The sequence below is a fragment of the Meyerozyma guilliermondii genome, genomic scaffold, assembly GCF_000149425.1.
Source record: "Meyerozyma guilliermondii ATCC 6260 scaffold_6 genomic scaffold, whole genome shotgun sequence".
NCBI lineage: Eukaryota > Fungi > Ascomycota > Pichiomycetes > Serinales > Debaryomycetaceae > Meyerozyma > Meyerozyma guilliermondii.
In genome coordinates, this window is record NW_001809795.1 from 801,361 (window position 1) to 819,160 (window position 17,800).

A 17,800-nucleotide genomic window follows, 5' to 3' on the forward strand; every position below is an offset into this window, starting at 1 on the left:
ATTGTGGAACCCAGTTGCACTCTCTGTGGCTTTCTTGGCAAGAAGCAGGGCGGTACAAACCTAAAAGTTGAAATTGATTGCAATTGGTTCTGACGTGAACAGGCATGCAATGGCCTAATATGAGCCTCATTTGACTTGATGTTGATTGCCAATTGATTTGCAGCCATTACTGAAGATGTCTCCTGCATGCCAGATCTCGGTGAGAGCCTATCAAAGATCACAAGAAATAATCACTGATGAAGTTACAATGTAATATGGCAAACTGAGTCGTCACTTTGCTAATTAACATTCAACTTTTCTTGAGTTTTCATCTTATTTTCAATTTTCACGATTCATCCTATTTTTCAATTTTCAGTCTTCAGCTTATTTTTCGTCTTCCATTTTCTCGATCTTTGTGATCTGAAAGGCCAGATCCATTAGTCACGCTTACGTAAATTGCGTTTTCCACAACACATCTTAATCCAATCGCAGTGTTGCACCCGTTATCTACCCCACTTGGTGCCGCTCTCCATGCGCGGCGCACCCCACGATTTGCAAAACGAACTAAAACAGAGAGTTCATAAAGCGAACCCATTCATTCCTCTTTCAGTTTCCGTTTCCGTTTCCGTCTCTTCCTCTCGGTCTATTCCGTCTCTCCGTCGCTTTCCGTTTCCAACTATTGTGCGGCACCTACGCCGCTTTCGGCCTGTGGTGCGGTTTCGCACGGCATGAACGCCGTGGTCCTGCAGACAGCTATGCGCCCTATGTCTATATTGTGACTCAAGTTCTCCAAACTTCTTCAAATAATACCGTAGTTCTGGAAACTACCCCTCCTCCAAAGATGGACCATGTCTCCAAATCAGTAGAACTGTACCATCAGTTTCTCAACGAGATGGAATCCGGAGATTATACCTCAGATGTGATCTCTTTTAGCCAAGAACCTGACCTTCTGCTGGGTGATAATGAGAGTATCGTGCGAATTGAACTCGTGCCCGACCTCGAAACGTGCCGAAAAGACCTGCTGGACGGAAAACGAACACCGTCTCCAGACAGCAATACCTATTCGAATTCACTCAGAAAACGACAATCACGATATCACCGCCCACCAAATACTTCATCAACACCCCACAAAAACTATCCACAGTCACCCCAACCACACTCTATTCACTTCTCACCTCACACGGAATCTACCTCCGGGTCCTGCATCTACGACCCATACCTCGAATCCGATTTGGATGAGGAAATCACCGACGACGACGACGACACAAAAAAGGGTGCAGCTTGGTTCAATCCTGTTGTCCCTGGGCTTTTCCCCTCGATGGATATACGTGACACGAACCAATTTGCGTCGCCAGAGATTCTTCCTTTGGTGCCCTCATATTCGGTGGACGACCCTGCTGCGTATATATGACATATATGACACGCGTTATGGACTTATGGCTGGCTTATATAGTCTAATGAATGCATTTTATTCTCTGTCGGTTGGTTATCGTAGCGCTGGGGTAAAAGTTAAATATAGTGGGTGTTTGGGCCCACGCACACCTGAAAAATTATTTCGTGAACAAGAAGTTGAAAACGACATGCATCGTCACATGAGGTTTTTATCAACCACTGCGGTGCGATCGGTGTGGTCTGACTTCACCAAGCGACCCGCGTCACTCAAAGTAGCAAACGACGCTGTTAGAAAATGTTTGATATCGGGTATAGACCCCGATGTGGGACCGGCTTCCATCACTGAACCGGCACAAAAAACTGCCTACCATTCACCTTTACACATTGACGAGGTGTTCCAGGCTTCGTACAAGTTGCTTGAGGAGCAGAGCGAGAAGTATTATTCCAAAATTGACGAACTTGAGGCGAAAAAGGCAACCGTTGAAGATGAGGACCTGAAAATAAAACTCCAAAAAAGAATCGATCAGTTGCGTTTAAAGGCTGAAGACAAGAACCCCGAAGTGTTGTACAACGCCAGGTTTGCTCCTGGGACTATGGACCCTACACAGCCCGTGTATCGCAAGTACATGAAGGAAGCATGGAAGGACTACGACTTGATGATCACCATGCAACGGGTAGAACAGCTCAAAATGATCCCAGACACTCTTCCTACTTTTGAGCCCACCACTGATGTCAAGGTGAAGTTTCCTCATAACACAGAAGCCGAATTTGTGGGTGCCATAACTCCCGGAACCATTCTCCCAACCTTTGCTGTTTCCAGACCTCCACAAATTTCAGTGACAAACTTCGATAGCATTCAGGATAAAGCATTGTACACAGTGCTTCTCGTGAACCCGGATACGCCCGATTTGGAGGCCAATTCGTTCTCAACTACTCTTCATTATGGCCTTCACAATGTTGCCTTGGACAACGTCAATTGCACCATTGATCCCAAGCTCGACAGTGACCCTCATGTATTTAAAAGCTACGAGCCCTTGGTACCCGAAAAAAACGCTCAGCTTCAAAGAGCGTGTCTTTGGGTGTTGAAACAATCGCAGCCATTGCACAATGTGACTGTTGAAAAAACCTCCAAATTTGATATTCGTGCTTTCGTTGAAAAACACGCTCTTGTACCTGTTGGAGCCCACATATGGAGACAGCAATTTGACCGCAGTGTCAATGCCATACGTGCCGAATATGGCCTTCCTGCTGGCCGAGTCTTTGCTCGGGTCCGCAGACCTCATCCCATGCCTTGATGTACATAGTTAAGCAAAATAAGAGAGAACAATGTAGAGACGAGGGTGAAGAAGCCGGTGGCGAGATTGGAAGCTCAGAAATATACTGGTTGTAATGTTAAGGCACCGTTTCTGATCTCTTGCTTCATCTTGAAGTGGTATATTGCACCCAAACACCCATACCTCTAGTAACATTTGAAGCACAAAGCGAACTTCTTGAATTAACTTAAACCATTTACTTGAATACCATTTTCCTCAATTGGCTAGCTTTTGTTCACATAAATCAATTCCCCAATCACATCAATAGGAGCACTAGTACCAGGAAGACCTTCCTTTAATGATAAATGTCATCTCAGCAACTACCATCTCCACAACGAAGAGAAGAATTGGCAAAGCAAAATGCCGCAGCATGGGATGATTTGGACCCACCAGTCACCACTGGGTATGACTCCTCCTTCAAGAAGAACACAGCATTCATTAAAAAGGTGAAAGCTTCAATCAACGAAGCTCAGTATAAACTGCTAGTGCGAGATATTGCAACCTTGTCGTTGGAAAAGTACTTGCCGGAAATCATACCTGCTGTTTTTGAAGGTCTCTGCAAGATATCGAAGCCGGAAGACGTGGCTGCTGCTCTGGAAGTGACAACTGCTTTGCATACCCGGTTCAAACTGGAATTCTCATCGGGTCTTTTGGGCCTTTTTTTTCAAGGAATAGATCCCACTACGACTACGTCGATTCGCCAAAGAAACTTGCTAAGGCTCATGATGGAATTTCACCTAATTGGTTTGTTCCGTACTGTGGGCGGCACCACAAAAGATGCATTGCCAGATCGACTTGCAAAACGGTTTGCTGAAATAAAGGATGAAGATGCGGTGGTTATTGCAGTTAAGGAGGTCTTAGCATATGACGTGACACTGGAAGGTGCCCTATCTGTTGCCACGGGGTTTCTTAGGCGATATGGAGAACAATTGACCCCCAAACTCAAAACTCTCTTTGTTGCGTACGCACAAGAGTCGTTCAAAGTACTCCAGTCAGTCGCTGCAGATACTGCAAAGTTGACCAAAGCCAATAGGAAAAAAGCTTTGAAAGTAGGGCGGATTTTGGAGGAAGAAAATGTCAAACTTGAGGAACAAGAACAGCTCTACGAAAAGTTTCAAAGGGCATGCGAATACCTTGCTGAAATATTAGACTTACAAATGCCTACTTTGGCAACACCAGCAGCCGATATGACGACGGAGTCCAGTGTGGAGCTCGTAAGAAATACAGAAGATGTGGATATGGTTTGGGAAAGTGCTGCTGAGCGTGATTTCTACACAAAGATTCCTACGCTAGAAAATTTACCTGCTTCTGAAACCCAGCTGGAAGAAGACGCTGCTTCCCGAATGACAGCTTTGTTGGCCAAATTGTCGGTTGCTGGTGACGAAGACGTTTCTCTGCTTGTTTCTGAGTTCAATCTGGGTCTCAACAATAAAGCTTCTCGCCAGAGAATTCGCCGACTTTGCACCGAATCGACCAACTTTTCCAATTTCAAGATTGTTGCAAAATTCCTCAAGATGAACGAGCAGTCTTTGGGTCCCACCATCAACGAAATCATCGTTGCCTTGGACGATAAGCTTCGGGGCCAGATCTACCACGATAAACTAAATTTCCGAAGCGTCTATTTTTTCGTCGAATTGGTAAAATTCAAGTTGATCCCCACCCATGTTGTATTCCACAAAATCCACAAGCTTATACTCAACATCAAGAACATTCACAATACCGATATTCTCGCGGTTTTCTTCGAGCAATGTGGCCGATTTTTACTCCACGACACAGATTATCGACCATTCATGGTGGAAATGTTGGACCTTCTTCAAAGTGAGCAGAAAAACAAAAACTTGACCATCCACGATAAACTGTCGATCCGTACGTTGTTGATGATGATCGACCCTCCCGAAGTGAAAGTTGAAAGAAAACGCAAAATTCTTCCTCCTGAAGAACAATTTTTGTTGCACGTATTTCACACAGAATTAACCAGTGCTCCGCGGACGGCTACATCGGTGGGGACTATTATAACCCAGTGTAACTGGTCTGCCAATCAAGTCGCATATTCTACGTTGGAAAGAATCTTCTCACGGCCGCAAGACGTCAATTTCGATGTGATCCACAACCTCGCTGTGGTTTTACAAAGGTACGTGAAACATGATAGACAGCTATTGGTTCGAGTGGTCGATACAACGGTGGAGAACATAATCCGAGGATTAGAAATTGACGACTACAAGATCAAAAGAGACAGACTATGCGATGTTCTGTACTTGGGAGAGCTATGGAATTGTGGTCTCGTCACCTCCAAGTTGGTGGTAACAATATTGTTCACCATTATAACGTTTGGACATCCAAACAACCAGCCACTTCCAAGTATAACCTCGGGCTTTGACGATTCTCTGAACTACTTTCGCTTGCACCTATGTGTGGCATTGATGAAGCGCATAGCAAGTACTTTTGTCTTTCCGAAGAAATACTTTGCACTTCTTGAGTACTATTGTCACTGCAAAGACCGCCCGTTACCTCTTGAATTGGAACAAAATCTTGAACAATTGTATACGGCGCAAAACATAAACAGGTGCAACTCTCTTGCTGAGTCTATGGCTCAATTGAAGCTTGTCATTGAGGAGGAAAGAAAACCTCAAAGCAACAATACGAGCACTGAATCCAACTCTGAAACTTTGAAAGAAAGCAGAGAAACCATTCTCGAGGAAGATGAAGACCTGGAACTTCTGGCTGGTATACTCTCTGAAGATGAGGATACGGATGACGACGAAGAAGAGGATGAAGTTGAAGATGATGATGATGAAGAAGAAGAAGACGAAGACGAAGACCTCGAGGCTGAACTTGAATCTAACGGTGAAGAAGACGAAGACAACGAGGTTGAAGAACTGAGTGAAGACGAGCTCACCGATTCTTCTGAAGAAAGCCACAGTGAATCTTCGTCAGACGACGATAACTTCGAGAACGATTTGGTGGCCGCTGAGCTCGATAAAGAGTATCTGCGTATTGTGGTCGATGCGTATAACAAGACTAAGGCCAATAGCAATCGGTCAATCAAGCTCAATGTTCCCATACCAAGAACTAATGTACCCCCTGGTGGGCCCTCACGAGCGGTTGGCTTAATCACAAGAAGAGGAAAGAATGTTGATGTTCGTGCTATCAACATTACTGATAATCGGGGAGTTGACCTATCGAAGAAAGAAGACGAGGCAAAACGACACCGCGAGAAAATCATGAATTTGGTCCTGAATATGGAATAAAATGCTACGGCACTCATCTAATTTTTTATTCCTCGCTATCCCATATCCTCTCACGTATTCATGATACTCGTGCTACAACAACTGTGATGTCATCTTCCTTACCTCCAAGGTACTTTTGGCCGGTTAATCGGGACAATTCTTGAGCAAAAGCACTAGGAAAGTTAGCATCCTTTGACACTTTCACAACCTCCTCAACGAATCTCGTTGTAGCCTTCCCTATTTGCTCTGGCGTCAGATCAGGTGCAACGTAGTCTTGTAAATATGTTTCAATATCCTGTGGTACCACATTATCTGTAACTCCGTCCGTTGCAAACATCACTATATCCCCCTTTTGTAGTTGCCAAGAATACTCATCAGCCATATCTGGCGTGTCTATGATATAGCGTCGTCCTTCCAATTCCGCTTTGCGGACGATTTGGCGAGGAATTTTCGCAAGCTGAAAAGGTGTGTTGAAATTGTGTGTTTGAAACGTCGTTTCGTGGACGATTTTCTGATCGCGGAACACTCCACACCATGAATCTCCCAAATTAGCAACCTTAAGTTGACGGTCTGGCGATAGAATTCCAAGGCATGCCGTGGTTCCTCCTATTTCAACTTTGGGCGATGATGTAACCTGCTCAAAAGCAGCTTTGAGAAGTTCCCTTGGCGTCAAATTCACCAAATCAGAAGCTGTGGCCAGTTCAAAGTCCTGACGAATGAACAGACAGAGTTCTCTGGAAATAGCAGACGAATCGTATCCAGCTTCGGCCCAACCGCCAACACCATCGGCCACTCCTAACGCAACGTATCCGCCCTCACGTTCCCTACTCACAAACAAGTTGTCTTCTCCGCTTGGCAGCTGGCTTGCTGGGATGGATTTGCGTTGTTTTCGTGCAAATTTGTTTGTATCTTCTCTCGTTTTGGGCTGAAATGCCACCGCAATATCATAGTGAGAATAGTGGCTCACCGCATTATCATAGTTGTGACATGCTGTGGCAGTGCTGTGGCCTGATAATGGTCCCAGCGGTGGAACTGGACCTTTCAGAGCCTTCGATGATCCAGACGAAGATGACGAGAATGAAAAAGAGCGTCTAGGTACAGTACGCCCCAGTCGGAAAGCCGAATTTAAGTGGCTCCCGCGAGGCCACGCTCCTCGTTTTGCTAAAAGAGAAACAGACATGGCTATTAAAGTAATGAATGCACACAACCAAAAGCGCTTGTAGTGCATGGCATCACACTGGTCGGCGCGAGTACCGATGGGGCAGACTGGTGCATTGGATGTTTTTTGTGTGTTGCCGGTGTACTGGCTGTGGTGCAGGATGCCGTTTCGCACCGTTCGGCCAATGGGACGAAAAATTCATCGAGAACACTACAACCATGTCGACATTCAATGTTTTGAGATACTCCTTATTGGGCGCCGGTCTTGTGTACGGTGCTGTGCACAGATACAGCTTGGAGTCCGAGGTCAAGGAACAACAGCGAATCAGCCAGTGGAACAAGGAGCTCAAATTGATCAAACAAGCCAAGGAAGAGTATGCCAGGACTCATGCTGTTGCTGAGAAACCCCAAGCATCGGCCGGCTCCATCAACTGGGAAGACCCCAACTTGGACATTGGAAAAGCATTGGAATCTTTGGTGCAGAAATTGGATTAGAGGCGTATTTATAGTGTTTGCAGCCACGGAGGTAAGAAATGGAACTGCAGCGGGCCGCACGAGCTGGAGAATATACATGCGGGAGAAGCGCATATCTAAGTACTGAATAAATGTACGTTTGGATTAAAGTAGGTTGTATGGGAGCTGAAATGGCAGCCACAAATGCACGCGCGCAAGTGTAGCTGCAGCGTCAAAAACGGCATTGGCTGCCATTTTTTTGCGTTGGTTTCTATTCTCTCGGCTATTTAAGAGCGCTTGGTTTTCTGCTCCTCGACTTCTCATTTTTTCCCCATTTTTCATCCCACAAACTCACTTTTCATCCAATATCATCATTTATTCTTTACTATCTCCTGCATATTGTCACATCAAATCCTGCACTTGGTATCTCATATGCTACGTCTATTTTGCAGTCTGAACTGGAGAGAATTGAAACGACTCAAGAATGTCCCAATCACAGGATTCATCGGACACGGGTCTCACAGCCGAAAACAGCAAGACCGACAAAGATTCTGAGCCGCCGCAATCGTCCCAAAGTGTCGAATTATCGAATCAAAAACCGAAAAGAACATCATCCGCAACGCTTCAGTGCCCCATATGTAACGAGGCAATGATAAGCATCCATCAACTCAACCGCCATATCGATGACACCCACGTAGAATCTGCTGACACTCAAAAGGGCAGGGAAGATCCATCGTCTAAACTCACCACAAACGAAATTGTTGGCAACGATATCAAGTCGTGGATCAAGAAGAAATTACCGGCAGAACCAACTTCGCTATTTTCGCCCGGAAAGAGGAAAACCATAAACCTTGACCTTTTGGACGGTAATCGTGGTTTTGGCCTCAGTGATAGTCTCAATGATGCCTCGAAGAGCCCAAGATCAAAGGAGCAACTGCCCATGGAACTACTGCCTCTCAAATCGGTTTCTCCCAGAAACTCTAGAACCAATGAAATCACCAGAAGCCACTGGAGACAACCCTCCATCAATGGAGCACTTTCGTGCTCGCACCCCAGCTGTAAACGAACGTTAAACATCAAGAATGGCATAGTCAATTGCAGAAAATGTGGAAACTTGTTCTGTAACGAACACACGCACTGCAAAGTACGATTACGAAATCCTGAACCAGGAGAAGGAAAGCTACCTTTGTACGATTGTACCGCAAATGGAGTTTGGTGTCGTAGTTGTGAAACGTGCTACCTAAATAAGCCCGATTTCGTGGCTGGAGTCGAGGTTACCGTTAACGACGTGACAGTGCAATTTCAGCTGAAAAGAAGTGAGTTTATTGACACCAAGACTCTTCGCCGCATCAAAATCCAGAAACGTTTCATCAAAAATGCCAATCTCATCACTGAACGCTTCGTTGCCAATTCCAGGGCATCTTTCTGGAATGGCTTTGCCCTTTCTGCTTTCAATTCTAAGAACGACCCTTTGATTGCACAACAAAAACAGCTCGTAGGAAGCGATAACTGGCAGGACGACTCCATAACTCATTGTGCGATTTGTTTTACCAACTTCAACTTTTTAATCAGAAAGCATCACTGTCGCCTTTGCGGAAGGTTGGTGTGCAACGACCCAGATGGGGAGCGAATGTATTGCTCAATTTTGTTACCCATTACCAGTTTTATTGAGAAATTGCCGACCCTTAACTATGCAAACCTTGTCAAGCAAAACTTACCCAAAATGCTTGAAGTTCTACCCGAATCTCAAGATCGGATCTCTTTACGTTGCTGTGTGGATTGTAAAAATGATCTTCTTCATTCGTGGAAAGTGAGCGACGAGCTCCGTCAAGAGAGTGATCGAGAAATATTCACCATCTACAACGGAATTCTAGTTCTCAAGAATACAATTTCTACGTTGCTTCCTCGCTATAGAAAGCTTGTGGAAGAAATCAGTCAATCCGATGCTGATGCCGATCGTCTGGACTTGAATAAAGCTCGTCTTCGTCTAATGTCAGCTCTTAAAGATTTTGAAGGCGCATCAACAAGATTCAGGACCCAATTTCTAAAACTACAAGATGGAAAATTGTGCATCAAGAATGAATACAGCAACCACAAACAGCTAGTGCTCAACATGTACCAATCCACCATCATGTTTTTGCAAGATAACCTCGAGACCTTTAAAAGTCTCAACGCCAAAATCCAAGAGAACGAGAAAAAGACCATAGAAAAAATGGAAGCTGGAGTTCAGCAAACTGAACGCCCCCGTCTTACTAAGAGAGAAGTACGCGAGAAGCGTGAAAAGCTAATGGTCATGAAGGAGCAGGCATTCATCGTCGAGAATTTGATAGATAGTGCTACGAAGCAAAGAAAGTTTGACGAGATTGACCTGTTGCTTGGCAACAAGAACGAACTAGCCAAGGAAATCGCGGTCTTGGAAGAAGAGTTGGGGGACGAAGGGTTCTAAAAGTCCCCCACGAAATCAACGTGGGGGCACGGGACGGGAGTGGGGGATAGAAATCAAGAAAATTGGGACAATTTGAGTGAGAATTGTTGCACACACGCGCATTTTGTGAAGGGTGTTCCAATTTTTTGCACCATTTCCTGGTACTAGCGACGGTTTCGTCGTCCCCCCACGCCAATGCTGTTGTCCCCCACGTCTGTGCCCCCACTTTCGATGTCAACCCCGCGATGCGCACCAAAAAAAAGTATGGGGCTGACGCATAGATCCTTTTATCACTGGGGTTAATTACGAAATCATGCGTATATCTTTGCAGTGGATACTAAGGTTGAGTTTATAAATTAGCCTGTTCCCCTGTTTGATTTTTTATCATCATTAACCATGACTTCGCTGGTCGGAGACGAACAAAGCTCATCGACAAAATCTCTTTCCAAAGGGTACACTGAATCATTAATGTCTATTGAAGGTTCCAAAAATGCACCTGTGTTGAAGCAGGTCAAAGATTTGTTGACAATGAAAAAGTTGTTTGAAAAAAGCGAAGACCGTCCAACTCCTGCTGCTGTCTACAATTTGAGAATATACGGAACCGCTTTGATAGCGTCAGCCGCCGCCATCATCATTGGATACGACGGGGGTTTCATTGGTGGTACTGTGGCATTACCTTCGTTCAAGCTGGAGTTTGGACTCGACAAGATGGATGTGAGCCACGCAAATAGCATAATTTCCAACGTGATCTCTGTTTTTCACGCTGGATGCTTCTTTGGTGCTCTCTTTTCGTATCCATTTTCTTACTATTTGGGTAGAAGAGTGTCTCTTATTATAGCAGCCAGTCTCATTACGGTTGGCTCGGCCATAATGTTGGCAGCATCCTCCAAAAATGGACTTGGTCCCATCTACGCTGGCAGAGTGTTGGCTGGTATAGCCGTGGGATTCTCTACGAATTTGACGCCGGTCTATTTGAGTGAGATATCACCCCCAGCAATCAGAGGACGTATAATTGCTCTCTACGAAATTGGCTGGCGTGTTGGTGACTTGGTGGGATTCTGGATTAATTATGGAATTGATTCTCATATCGGCCCTTCCAAAAAGCAATGGCTCATTCCATTTGCAGTGCAAATGATCCCCTCGGGAATGTTCCTTCTCGGAAGTGTGGTCATGAGAGAATCTCCACGTTGGTTAATCAGTGTGGGAAAGTACGACAAGGCAATCGAGAATTTAACTTGGTTCAGAAATTTGCCAGAAGATGACGAATATGTCGTTTACGAAGTTAATCAGGTTAAAGAGTCGCTTGATTACCAACGAGCACATGTCGGACTTGGCATATGGGATCCTTTCAGACAAGTGTTCTTCAAAGACCGCAAGATTCTCTTCCGTTTGTGCATCACATGTTCCCTTTTCTTGTTCCAAAATTTCTTGGGTATCCAATCCATCAACTACTACTCGCCTATTATTTTTCAGAATTTAGGAGTCAAGGGCACGAACGCTAGTTTGTTTTCGACTGGTATGTTTGGAGTGGTTAAGTTCATTTGTACATTCATCTACATTTTGTTCATCGTTGATACCTTTGGAAGAAGAAAAGCATTCATGTGTTCATCTACCGTTTGCTCCATTTGTTTCTGGTACATTGGTTCATATTTGAAGGTCAATGATCCAACAAAACCAGGCGTGGATGCTGGGCCAGGTGGTACCGCAGCCATTGTCATGATGTATATCTGGATTGCGTCGTTCATTCTAGCATGGTCTGGAGGACCTTTTGTCGTGGGTAGCGAGGTATTTGATCAAAACATTCGTTCATTTGTCCAAGCAATCAACGCTGCCATTTCGTGGGTTCCAATCTTCATCATGTCTCGGTTCACCACGAAAATGATCGAGAAAATGCATTACGGAATATACTTTTTCTTTGCCAGCTTGGCCATATTGTCAGTGCCATTCGTGTTCTTTTTTGTTCCTGAAACAAAAGGAATTGCTTTGGAGGATATGGACAAGTTATTTGATAGAAGACTTCCTGCTCACAGAGCTCACAAGATTGTTCTTGGAAGAATTCGGGCAGAGGCAGAAAATCAACGTCGTGAGCACAAGGGCCTTTACAAGTTGGACACGAATAAAAGCAATCAAGTGGAGAACATCGAAGATGCAAACGATCTATTTGTTAAGGATGCATAGTATGAGAAACGTAATAAACTGTACAATAAGATATGAAAGTAGTTTTTCAGTTACTCAGTACTACTAGACTAGTGCGGAGAGCCAGTCACACGGGTCTTATGTCCAACTTTCGCTTATTTATGCGACATAAGCAATATCCCAAGTTCTGTGAATACCCTCACATAGACTCAAGTTCAACTTGATGATAGCACGTGACTTCTATCGAGTCTGAATCGAGTCTGAATCGAGTCTGAATAGGGTCTGAACTGGTTCCCACTATAATTTGGCAACTTGTCCGAGCAAATTTTGACATTTGTCGCAATATCCTAATTTCTGTGAATACACTCACATAGACTCAAGCTCAACTTGACGGTCGCACGTGCCTGTGCACCAAGATAGTGCGGTGAATGATTCAATCATGACTGGATCACTATATATTTTGGCAACTTGTCCGAGTGGTTAAGGAGAAAGACTTGAAATCTTTTGGGCTATGCCCGCGCAGGTTCGAGTCCTGCAGTTGTCGTTTTTTTGAAATTTGAACACTATGCAGGAAATTTGCAGCTAAATTTTAACTAATTGCTAACTGAACCGCTTCGTGCGACATTCCCAAGCCACAGAGATATCCTTCTCCTCCAGCTCCATAGTTGTGAACTATAATTTGACCTCCATTTCTGGTTTCAGTTTCAATTCTTGCTCCACCTTGTCTTGTGGGTCTTATACCAGCAACCACTCTTATCACTGGAAGGCTCTCTAAAGTAGTACCGAGGGGGTTTTCTGTTAACAATTTGGGAAAAAGGCGAGTTGTCCGCTCAAGGATGTTCTTTGACTCGTCGCCGTATGTATTTGGATCGGAATTTCCACCCTGGTAAAAGCCACCCAAGACTACCTCGTGCAAAGCTGAATCTGGGCGTTTTATTATGTATGTTGAAGTGTCTGTCCATAACAGAACACACTCATTGATGTGGGGAGCACTCACCACCACAACTTGGCCTCTTGTAGGATAACATTTTTTGTCTGAAACTCCCTCTAAGGTCGCAGCACCATTGCCTGTGCAATTGAACACAGCCTTAGTTTCGGCATCAAATGCTTCGTCTATGCTCTTCAATTTCTTACGGTGAGCCTGGACACCCAAACCCTTGAGGTAATTGAAGAGATTTTGAATAAGTAGTGGGGCATTGAATACCCAAGCCTTGTAACTTACCCTCATGATTGCTCCAGGAACTTCCGATTTGGCTACTGTGAAGTCCTTCAAAAAGGCTGATAACTTTGCAATATACTCCTTATCGAGCTCCTCGGCAACATGTTCCGAAGAAGGAACCATCCCAAGCCCACAGCCAGTGCCCAATGCTTTCAAAAGTTTAGGAAGATTTTCATAAGTGTAGCTACTGTATTTCAAATTTGACTCTTCAATACAAGCAGAAAAGTACGCTCCAGCGTACGGCGAAGTATAATTTATAGAAAGGTCTCCTGGAAAATACTCAGCAATAATGGTGATACTTTTGGCGTCCACACCACTCTGTATGAGCTCAAAGGTGGTGTATAGACCAATGATCCCTGCCCTGGGTTAGTTTTGTAACTTTAAAAGAATAAAAAAATCCTACCCTACGACTGTATAGCTCATTGTTGTATGTGCATTTCCGTATCCTTATCAACTATTCCTGTGGTGTATGGGCGTGTCAAAATGCAAGATCATGCAGCCTCGACAGGCACTGACATGAACTGACAGGCACCTATGGTTTGGCGTAAGAGCACATCTATATTAACCCACTGAGTGTCAAGCGCTCGAGAAATGGCGACAAGTCGTCGCGCCGGATTTCGATCACGGATGAGTCAAAGCTATCGATTCTGACTTTTGCACCCAGCGTCAGGGCCACTTGCTGAAATGCAACACTAAAGGTATTGAGGCGAGTTGTTACGGTGGCATCGCCGTTTTTATGGAGCATCTTTGCTGCGTCTGAGTTGCTCATTCCGCGAGGATACTTTGGAGCCAAACCAATCACCAAGTATGTGTCACTTGGGACATCCAAACTTGCAACCACCAAAGGTTTGAGAGTGGTGCTATTGTTCGCAAATTCTAGCTCGGTTATGTTCTCCAAGAGCCATGTTCCGAGCTTGGAGAGAATGAGAGGGTTGCTGAACACCAGTAGGTCGGGAATGGCACCGTCGTTCAAAACGCAGAGTCTGTACAATCGGAGATTCTTGACTAGACGTCGTTCGAGAAGTGACATTCCTGCTCTGAATATGAGTTGCTGGATCCTCTTGGCGTGGTCAAGACCTTCGAGAAGTAAATCAAAGCCCTTATTTCCCTTGGTGGTCGATTTGTTCTGGGTTCCATATGTGCTGAGTGCATCCCACGACATCCAGAAATTGCTCACCCATATTCTTTCCTTGTCCTCGATTCGCTGGTGAATTAGTCTATCGTCGTCCGGATGGTCTCCGTTCAGCACCTGAGCTCGGTCACATTCCAAGAGTGCTGTGAGTGCCTCAACACACTCCATGGCCAGAAGCTGGCCTCTGTATCCATATGTGCGTACAAAGCCGTCTCGAACGATTCCCTCGAGCCCGTAGAGGGGGAGGTACTTGTTGAAGATGTAGGGAAGTTGCTTTTTCACGGTAACGTCCATGTAAAGCCACTTTTGTTGAGCAGTGGCCAAAGAAACACCCATCTTTGCGAAAAGCTTGTGGAGCCGTTTTCGTCCTTCCTCCGTCCATAAATTGAGTTTCGAGTTGACATGGCTCAGGTAGAAAAAGGCGTCATAGAGTGTCCAATGACGGAGAAGAAAAAGATGGTAGTCTTTCTCCACGGAAAGAGAAGTGGTATCGGCTGTTTTTTCGCTTGTGGATGAGGGGTTTAACCGGTATACCTCTTCGTTGAATAACGGCTGGATCTTGTCGTAGACATCTGGATAATAACTGTCGAGAGACGATGTGCCCACTATGGCCAACCACAAGTTTTCTATGGTAGTTTCACCGATAGAAGAGATTAAAGCATACATGGTAGCAGTAGTGGAGGTGGCCACGGTGGTTCCTTGGTTGTAGTAAGACAGGATGAGATTTTCAGCGGAATTCGATGCCGATTTCCTCAGTTTTTTCTTTGAAATGCTTAATACATCTTCATCTGTATCGACGTCCTCGCCAGTAGCCTCATCGTCACTTTTTTCAACTTCATCTTCTTCATTTTCATCCTCCTCTTCATCCTCATGTTCCACCAAGTACTGATACGCCTCTCGTTCTTGTTGTAAGTTGCTGTCGATGTACCCATCGTCGAAACACACCACCATACTCAGCCCAAACACATTATCGAGGTTCCAGGGCCGATGACCATCCATTATATACACCTTTCTCAACATGTCTGGCTGCAATTCCACCTCGAAAAAAGACTCAATATCCAACATGGCTCCACATCCTAGCAATATCACGTTGTTCACTTCTGTGTCGAGCGCCAAGTAGCGTCGTTTCAAGTCTGCATACCCCACAACGGGCACCAACTGGTACAGAATGAGTTCTTTTCGTAATACTCCACAAAGAATTTTTGCCGAAGTTAATGCATCTATATTTAAGCACAGAACAAATAGAATGAGTTTTGTAGTCGAGTGCGATAGCGACGTTCGTTTCAACTCACGAAACTCGCGAGCATAGTCACTGGGCAAGATGTGCATAAAGAAGAGGATGTAGGTGTTGAACTTTAGTGCATCGCCTGCATACGGAGACGCGTACTGAATCTGAAATGAGTGCGAATGAATTCAGTGCACATCTCGCTCATCTACATTACTTTTTTTTGGTTTTATTAAACGTAAGAGAAGCTTCCGAAATTTCGGCGCGCCACCTGGTTGATATCCCACGTAAGAATACCGCCTCGTTCGCACCCAATAAGTAATTTGTTGCCGTACCACGCAAGTCCTGCCAACTCCATTTCTCCATCAATGTGGTTATATGACTGCTGGTACGAATCATGATGTAGTTCAATGGCAGCGTTCGATGCCCGCAGAGTCGGTATTTCGTGGTGTAAAGATACCATTGGTGTAGATGCGTGGGTCAATGGTTCGGCATTTTCGTCAATTCTACACTCTTGTGCTTGGTCTCCACGGTTCTGCCCCCATTGAGGAATATTGAAATTGGGGGCTCCACCTTCTGCTCTGCTGATGGCCGTGGGTGGTGGGGGTGTGTAGGCATAGTTTTTGAACATCTTGGGTTTTACGTTTGCGACGTAATCGTAGTCATATACCAATGGAGCCGTGAACTGGACTCGCTCTTCGATGGGATTGACACCTTGTGACTTGAAATTGGTGCTTGGGTCAGCATAAACGCTAACCATGTTGTGGGTGTCTTGCTCGTCTGACTCGTCCATATACTCGTCGCCATTCTGGACTCGCTGAAGTTTTCTTGCTGCCTCCAACTCGCCGTCTTTATAGTTGCCAAATTGGTCCAAAGCAAATGGGAACACTATTACCTGATGGCCTTCCGGCTCGGTGTTGCGCTTCAAGTCCACTATGTGTACACGACCTACGTGCTCCAGAACAACCAACAAATCGTTAACGTTCAAGTTGGAAAACTTGCAGCACCGGAAAGCTCCAGACTGGTGGCCTGGACGAGTCGATCTGATTTCGTGCGTAGGTTCGCCCATATTACGTACGTCGTACACCAAACATGTGCCGTCTTGAAATGTCACCGAGAAAACTTCTCCCAGTGAGTGGTAGGAGATTCCAAACCCAGAGTCATGGTCGGTGGTTATCTTGTCAACCACCCCATTTCGGACTTTTGGGTCACAAAGAAATACGGATGGTGAGTCACCGGTGACGATAAGCAGATCGTTGGTTGGGGACTGACAAACATTGTTGAGCGAGGTGTTGAGTTCACAATTGATTTTCGAGGTGACGTCGATCCGGTCGCCAGTGATGTCTAGCAGGTACAAGTTGGAGTCGTTATTACAGACGTATGCCTTGTACTGTCCATTTGTATGCTGTTTTACTGTCACAGCGTTGTTGATCATGGCTCCAAGTTTGCCCACTTTGGTGATTTCTGTGTCTGGATGATAAAACGAAAAGAGTCCTTTCAAAGGTCCACTATGTCGATCGAGACTGGTTAGGTTTTCTGCGTAGTAACTTGCATGATGCTGGGATGCCAGAGACATGATCACACCACCAGTCACGGTGGCTCGGTCGTTTGTGTTGAAACATCTTGGACCGTAATCGGAACAAAAGTGCACCCTCGAAGTTGCCTTTTGGCCAAGTTGAAGTTCTCTTATAGTATCTGCTCGAGTGTAGTAAATTGCCCCCGTACTCCGATCGACTTGAAGAAGGTCCCTGAGCTGCCAGTGGTTGACTTTACATTGTATTCCAAGAATATATTGGGGATGAGGATAAAGATAACGGTGAGCATGATAGTAATTTTGAAAGCAGCGATAATAAGTTGTGGAGGAACGTCTTGGAGCAAGTGACGATCTACGCCGTGGCTCTTCGTGGATATCTATGGTCATTGATGAAATAAGGATACCAATTTTTTAGGTGGTCTTGAAATGATCCGCAACTAATGGTTTTTATCGCCGCTCCCTGTCCTGCACGGAAAAAGAAACGAGAGTCGTGTGATTATTGTTTGCGGATAAAAGGAGGGTTTGAGAAGCTGGAGAAGAGAAACAAAAGTGCAGGGTGTTTATCCTCATAAACTTGAGGGTACTGTGACCTTAGATCTGGAATTTT

General features: G+C 45.1%; 9 protein-coding genes and 1 non-coding gene across 10 annotated transcripts; 6 read left to right on the forward strand and 4 right to left on the reverse strand. All coding sequences in view use genetic code 12, as the record gives it.

Annotated features, from left to right (window-relative positions):
- Positions 1–941: 941 nt before the first annotated feature.
- PGUG_05051 (mitochondrial 54S ribosomal protein mL38) lies at positions 942–2,666 on the forward strand (the record flags this gene model as incomplete). The annotated part of the gene is made up of 1 exon (XM_001483046.1): positions 942–2,666. One exon carries the CDS (start codon positions 942–944, stop codon positions 2,664–2,666), a length of 1,725 nt encoding a protein of 574 aa, XP_001483096.2.
- Positions 2,667–2,989: 323 nt separating this feature from the next.
- Positions 2,990–5,932, forward strand: PGUG_05052 (uncharacterized protein; the record flags this gene model as incomplete). The annotated part of the gene is made up of 1 exon (XM_001483047.1): positions 2,990–5,932. One exon carries the CDS (start codon positions 2,990–2,992, stop codon positions 5,930–5,932), a length of 2,943 nt encoding a protein of 980 aa, XP_001483097.2.
- A 58-nt stretch (positions 5,933–5,990) lies between these two features.
- Positions 5,991–7,139, reverse strand: PTC7 (type 2C protein phosphatase; the record flags this gene model as incomplete). The annotated part of the gene is made up of 1 exon (XM_001483049.1): positions 5,991–7,139. The coding sequence occupies one exon, from the start codon at positions 7,137–7,139 to the stop codon at positions 5,991–5,993; it is 1,149 nt and encodes a 382-aa protein (XP_001483099.2).
- On the forward strand, positions 7,109–7,564 carry PGUG_05054 (F1F0 ATP synthase subunit e; the record flags this gene model as incomplete). The annotated part of the gene is made up of 1 exon (XM_001483048.1): positions 7,109–7,564. One exon carries the CDS (start codon positions 7,109–7,111, stop codon positions 7,562–7,564), a length of 456 nt encoding a protein of 151 aa, XP_001483098.2.
- Positions 7,565–8,006: 442 nt separating this feature from the next.
- On the forward strand, positions 8,007–9,968 carry PEP7 (Pep7p; the record flags this gene model as incomplete). The annotated part of the gene is made up of 1 exon (XM_001483050.1): positions 8,007–9,968. The coding sequence occupies one exon, from the start codon at positions 8,007–8,009 to the stop codon at positions 9,966–9,968; it is 1,962 nt and encodes a 653-aa protein (XP_001483100.2).
- Positions 9,969–10,343: 375 nt separating this feature from the next.
- On the forward strand, positions 10,344–12,125 carry HGT14 (Hgt14p; the record flags this gene model as incomplete). The annotated part of the gene is made up of 1 exon (XM_001483051.1): positions 10,344–12,125. The coding sequence occupies one exon, from the start codon at positions 10,344–10,346 to the stop codon at positions 12,123–12,125; it is 1,782 nt and encodes a 593-aa protein (XP_001483101.2).
- A 420-nt stretch (positions 12,126–12,545) lies between these two features.
- On the forward strand, positions 12,546–12,627 carry PGUG_06058. The gene has a single exon. It is a non-coding gene; the product is annotated as a tRNA-Ser (tRNA).
- A 45-nt stretch (positions 12,628–12,672) lies between these two features.
- Positions 12,673–13,425, reverse strand: PGUG_05057 (FAD-dependent oxidoreductase; the record flags this gene model as incomplete). Its single annotated transcript, XM_001483052.1, has 1 exon — positions 12,673–13,425. The coding sequence occupies one exon, from the start codon at positions 13,423–13,425 to the stop codon at positions 12,673–12,675; it is 753 nt and encodes a 250-aa protein (XP_001483102.2).
- A 433-nt stretch (positions 13,426–13,858) lies between these two features.
- On the reverse strand, positions 13,859–15,763 carry CDC45 (DNA replication initiation factor; the record flags this gene model as incomplete). Its single annotated transcript, XM_001483053.1, has 1 exon — positions 13,859–15,763. One exon carries the CDS (start codon positions 15,761–15,763, stop codon positions 13,859–13,861), a length of 1,905 nt encoding a protein of 634 aa, XP_001483103.2.
- Positions 15,764–15,891: 128 nt separating this feature from the next.
- On the reverse strand, positions 15,892–17,580 carry PGUG_05059 (uncharacterized protein; the record flags this gene model as incomplete). Its single annotated transcript, XM_001483054.1, has 1 exon — positions 15,892–17,580. One exon carries the CDS (start codon positions 17,578–17,580, stop codon positions 15,892–15,894), a length of 1,689 nt encoding a protein of 562 aa, XP_001483104.2.
- Positions 17,581–17,800: the final 220 nt, after the last annotated feature.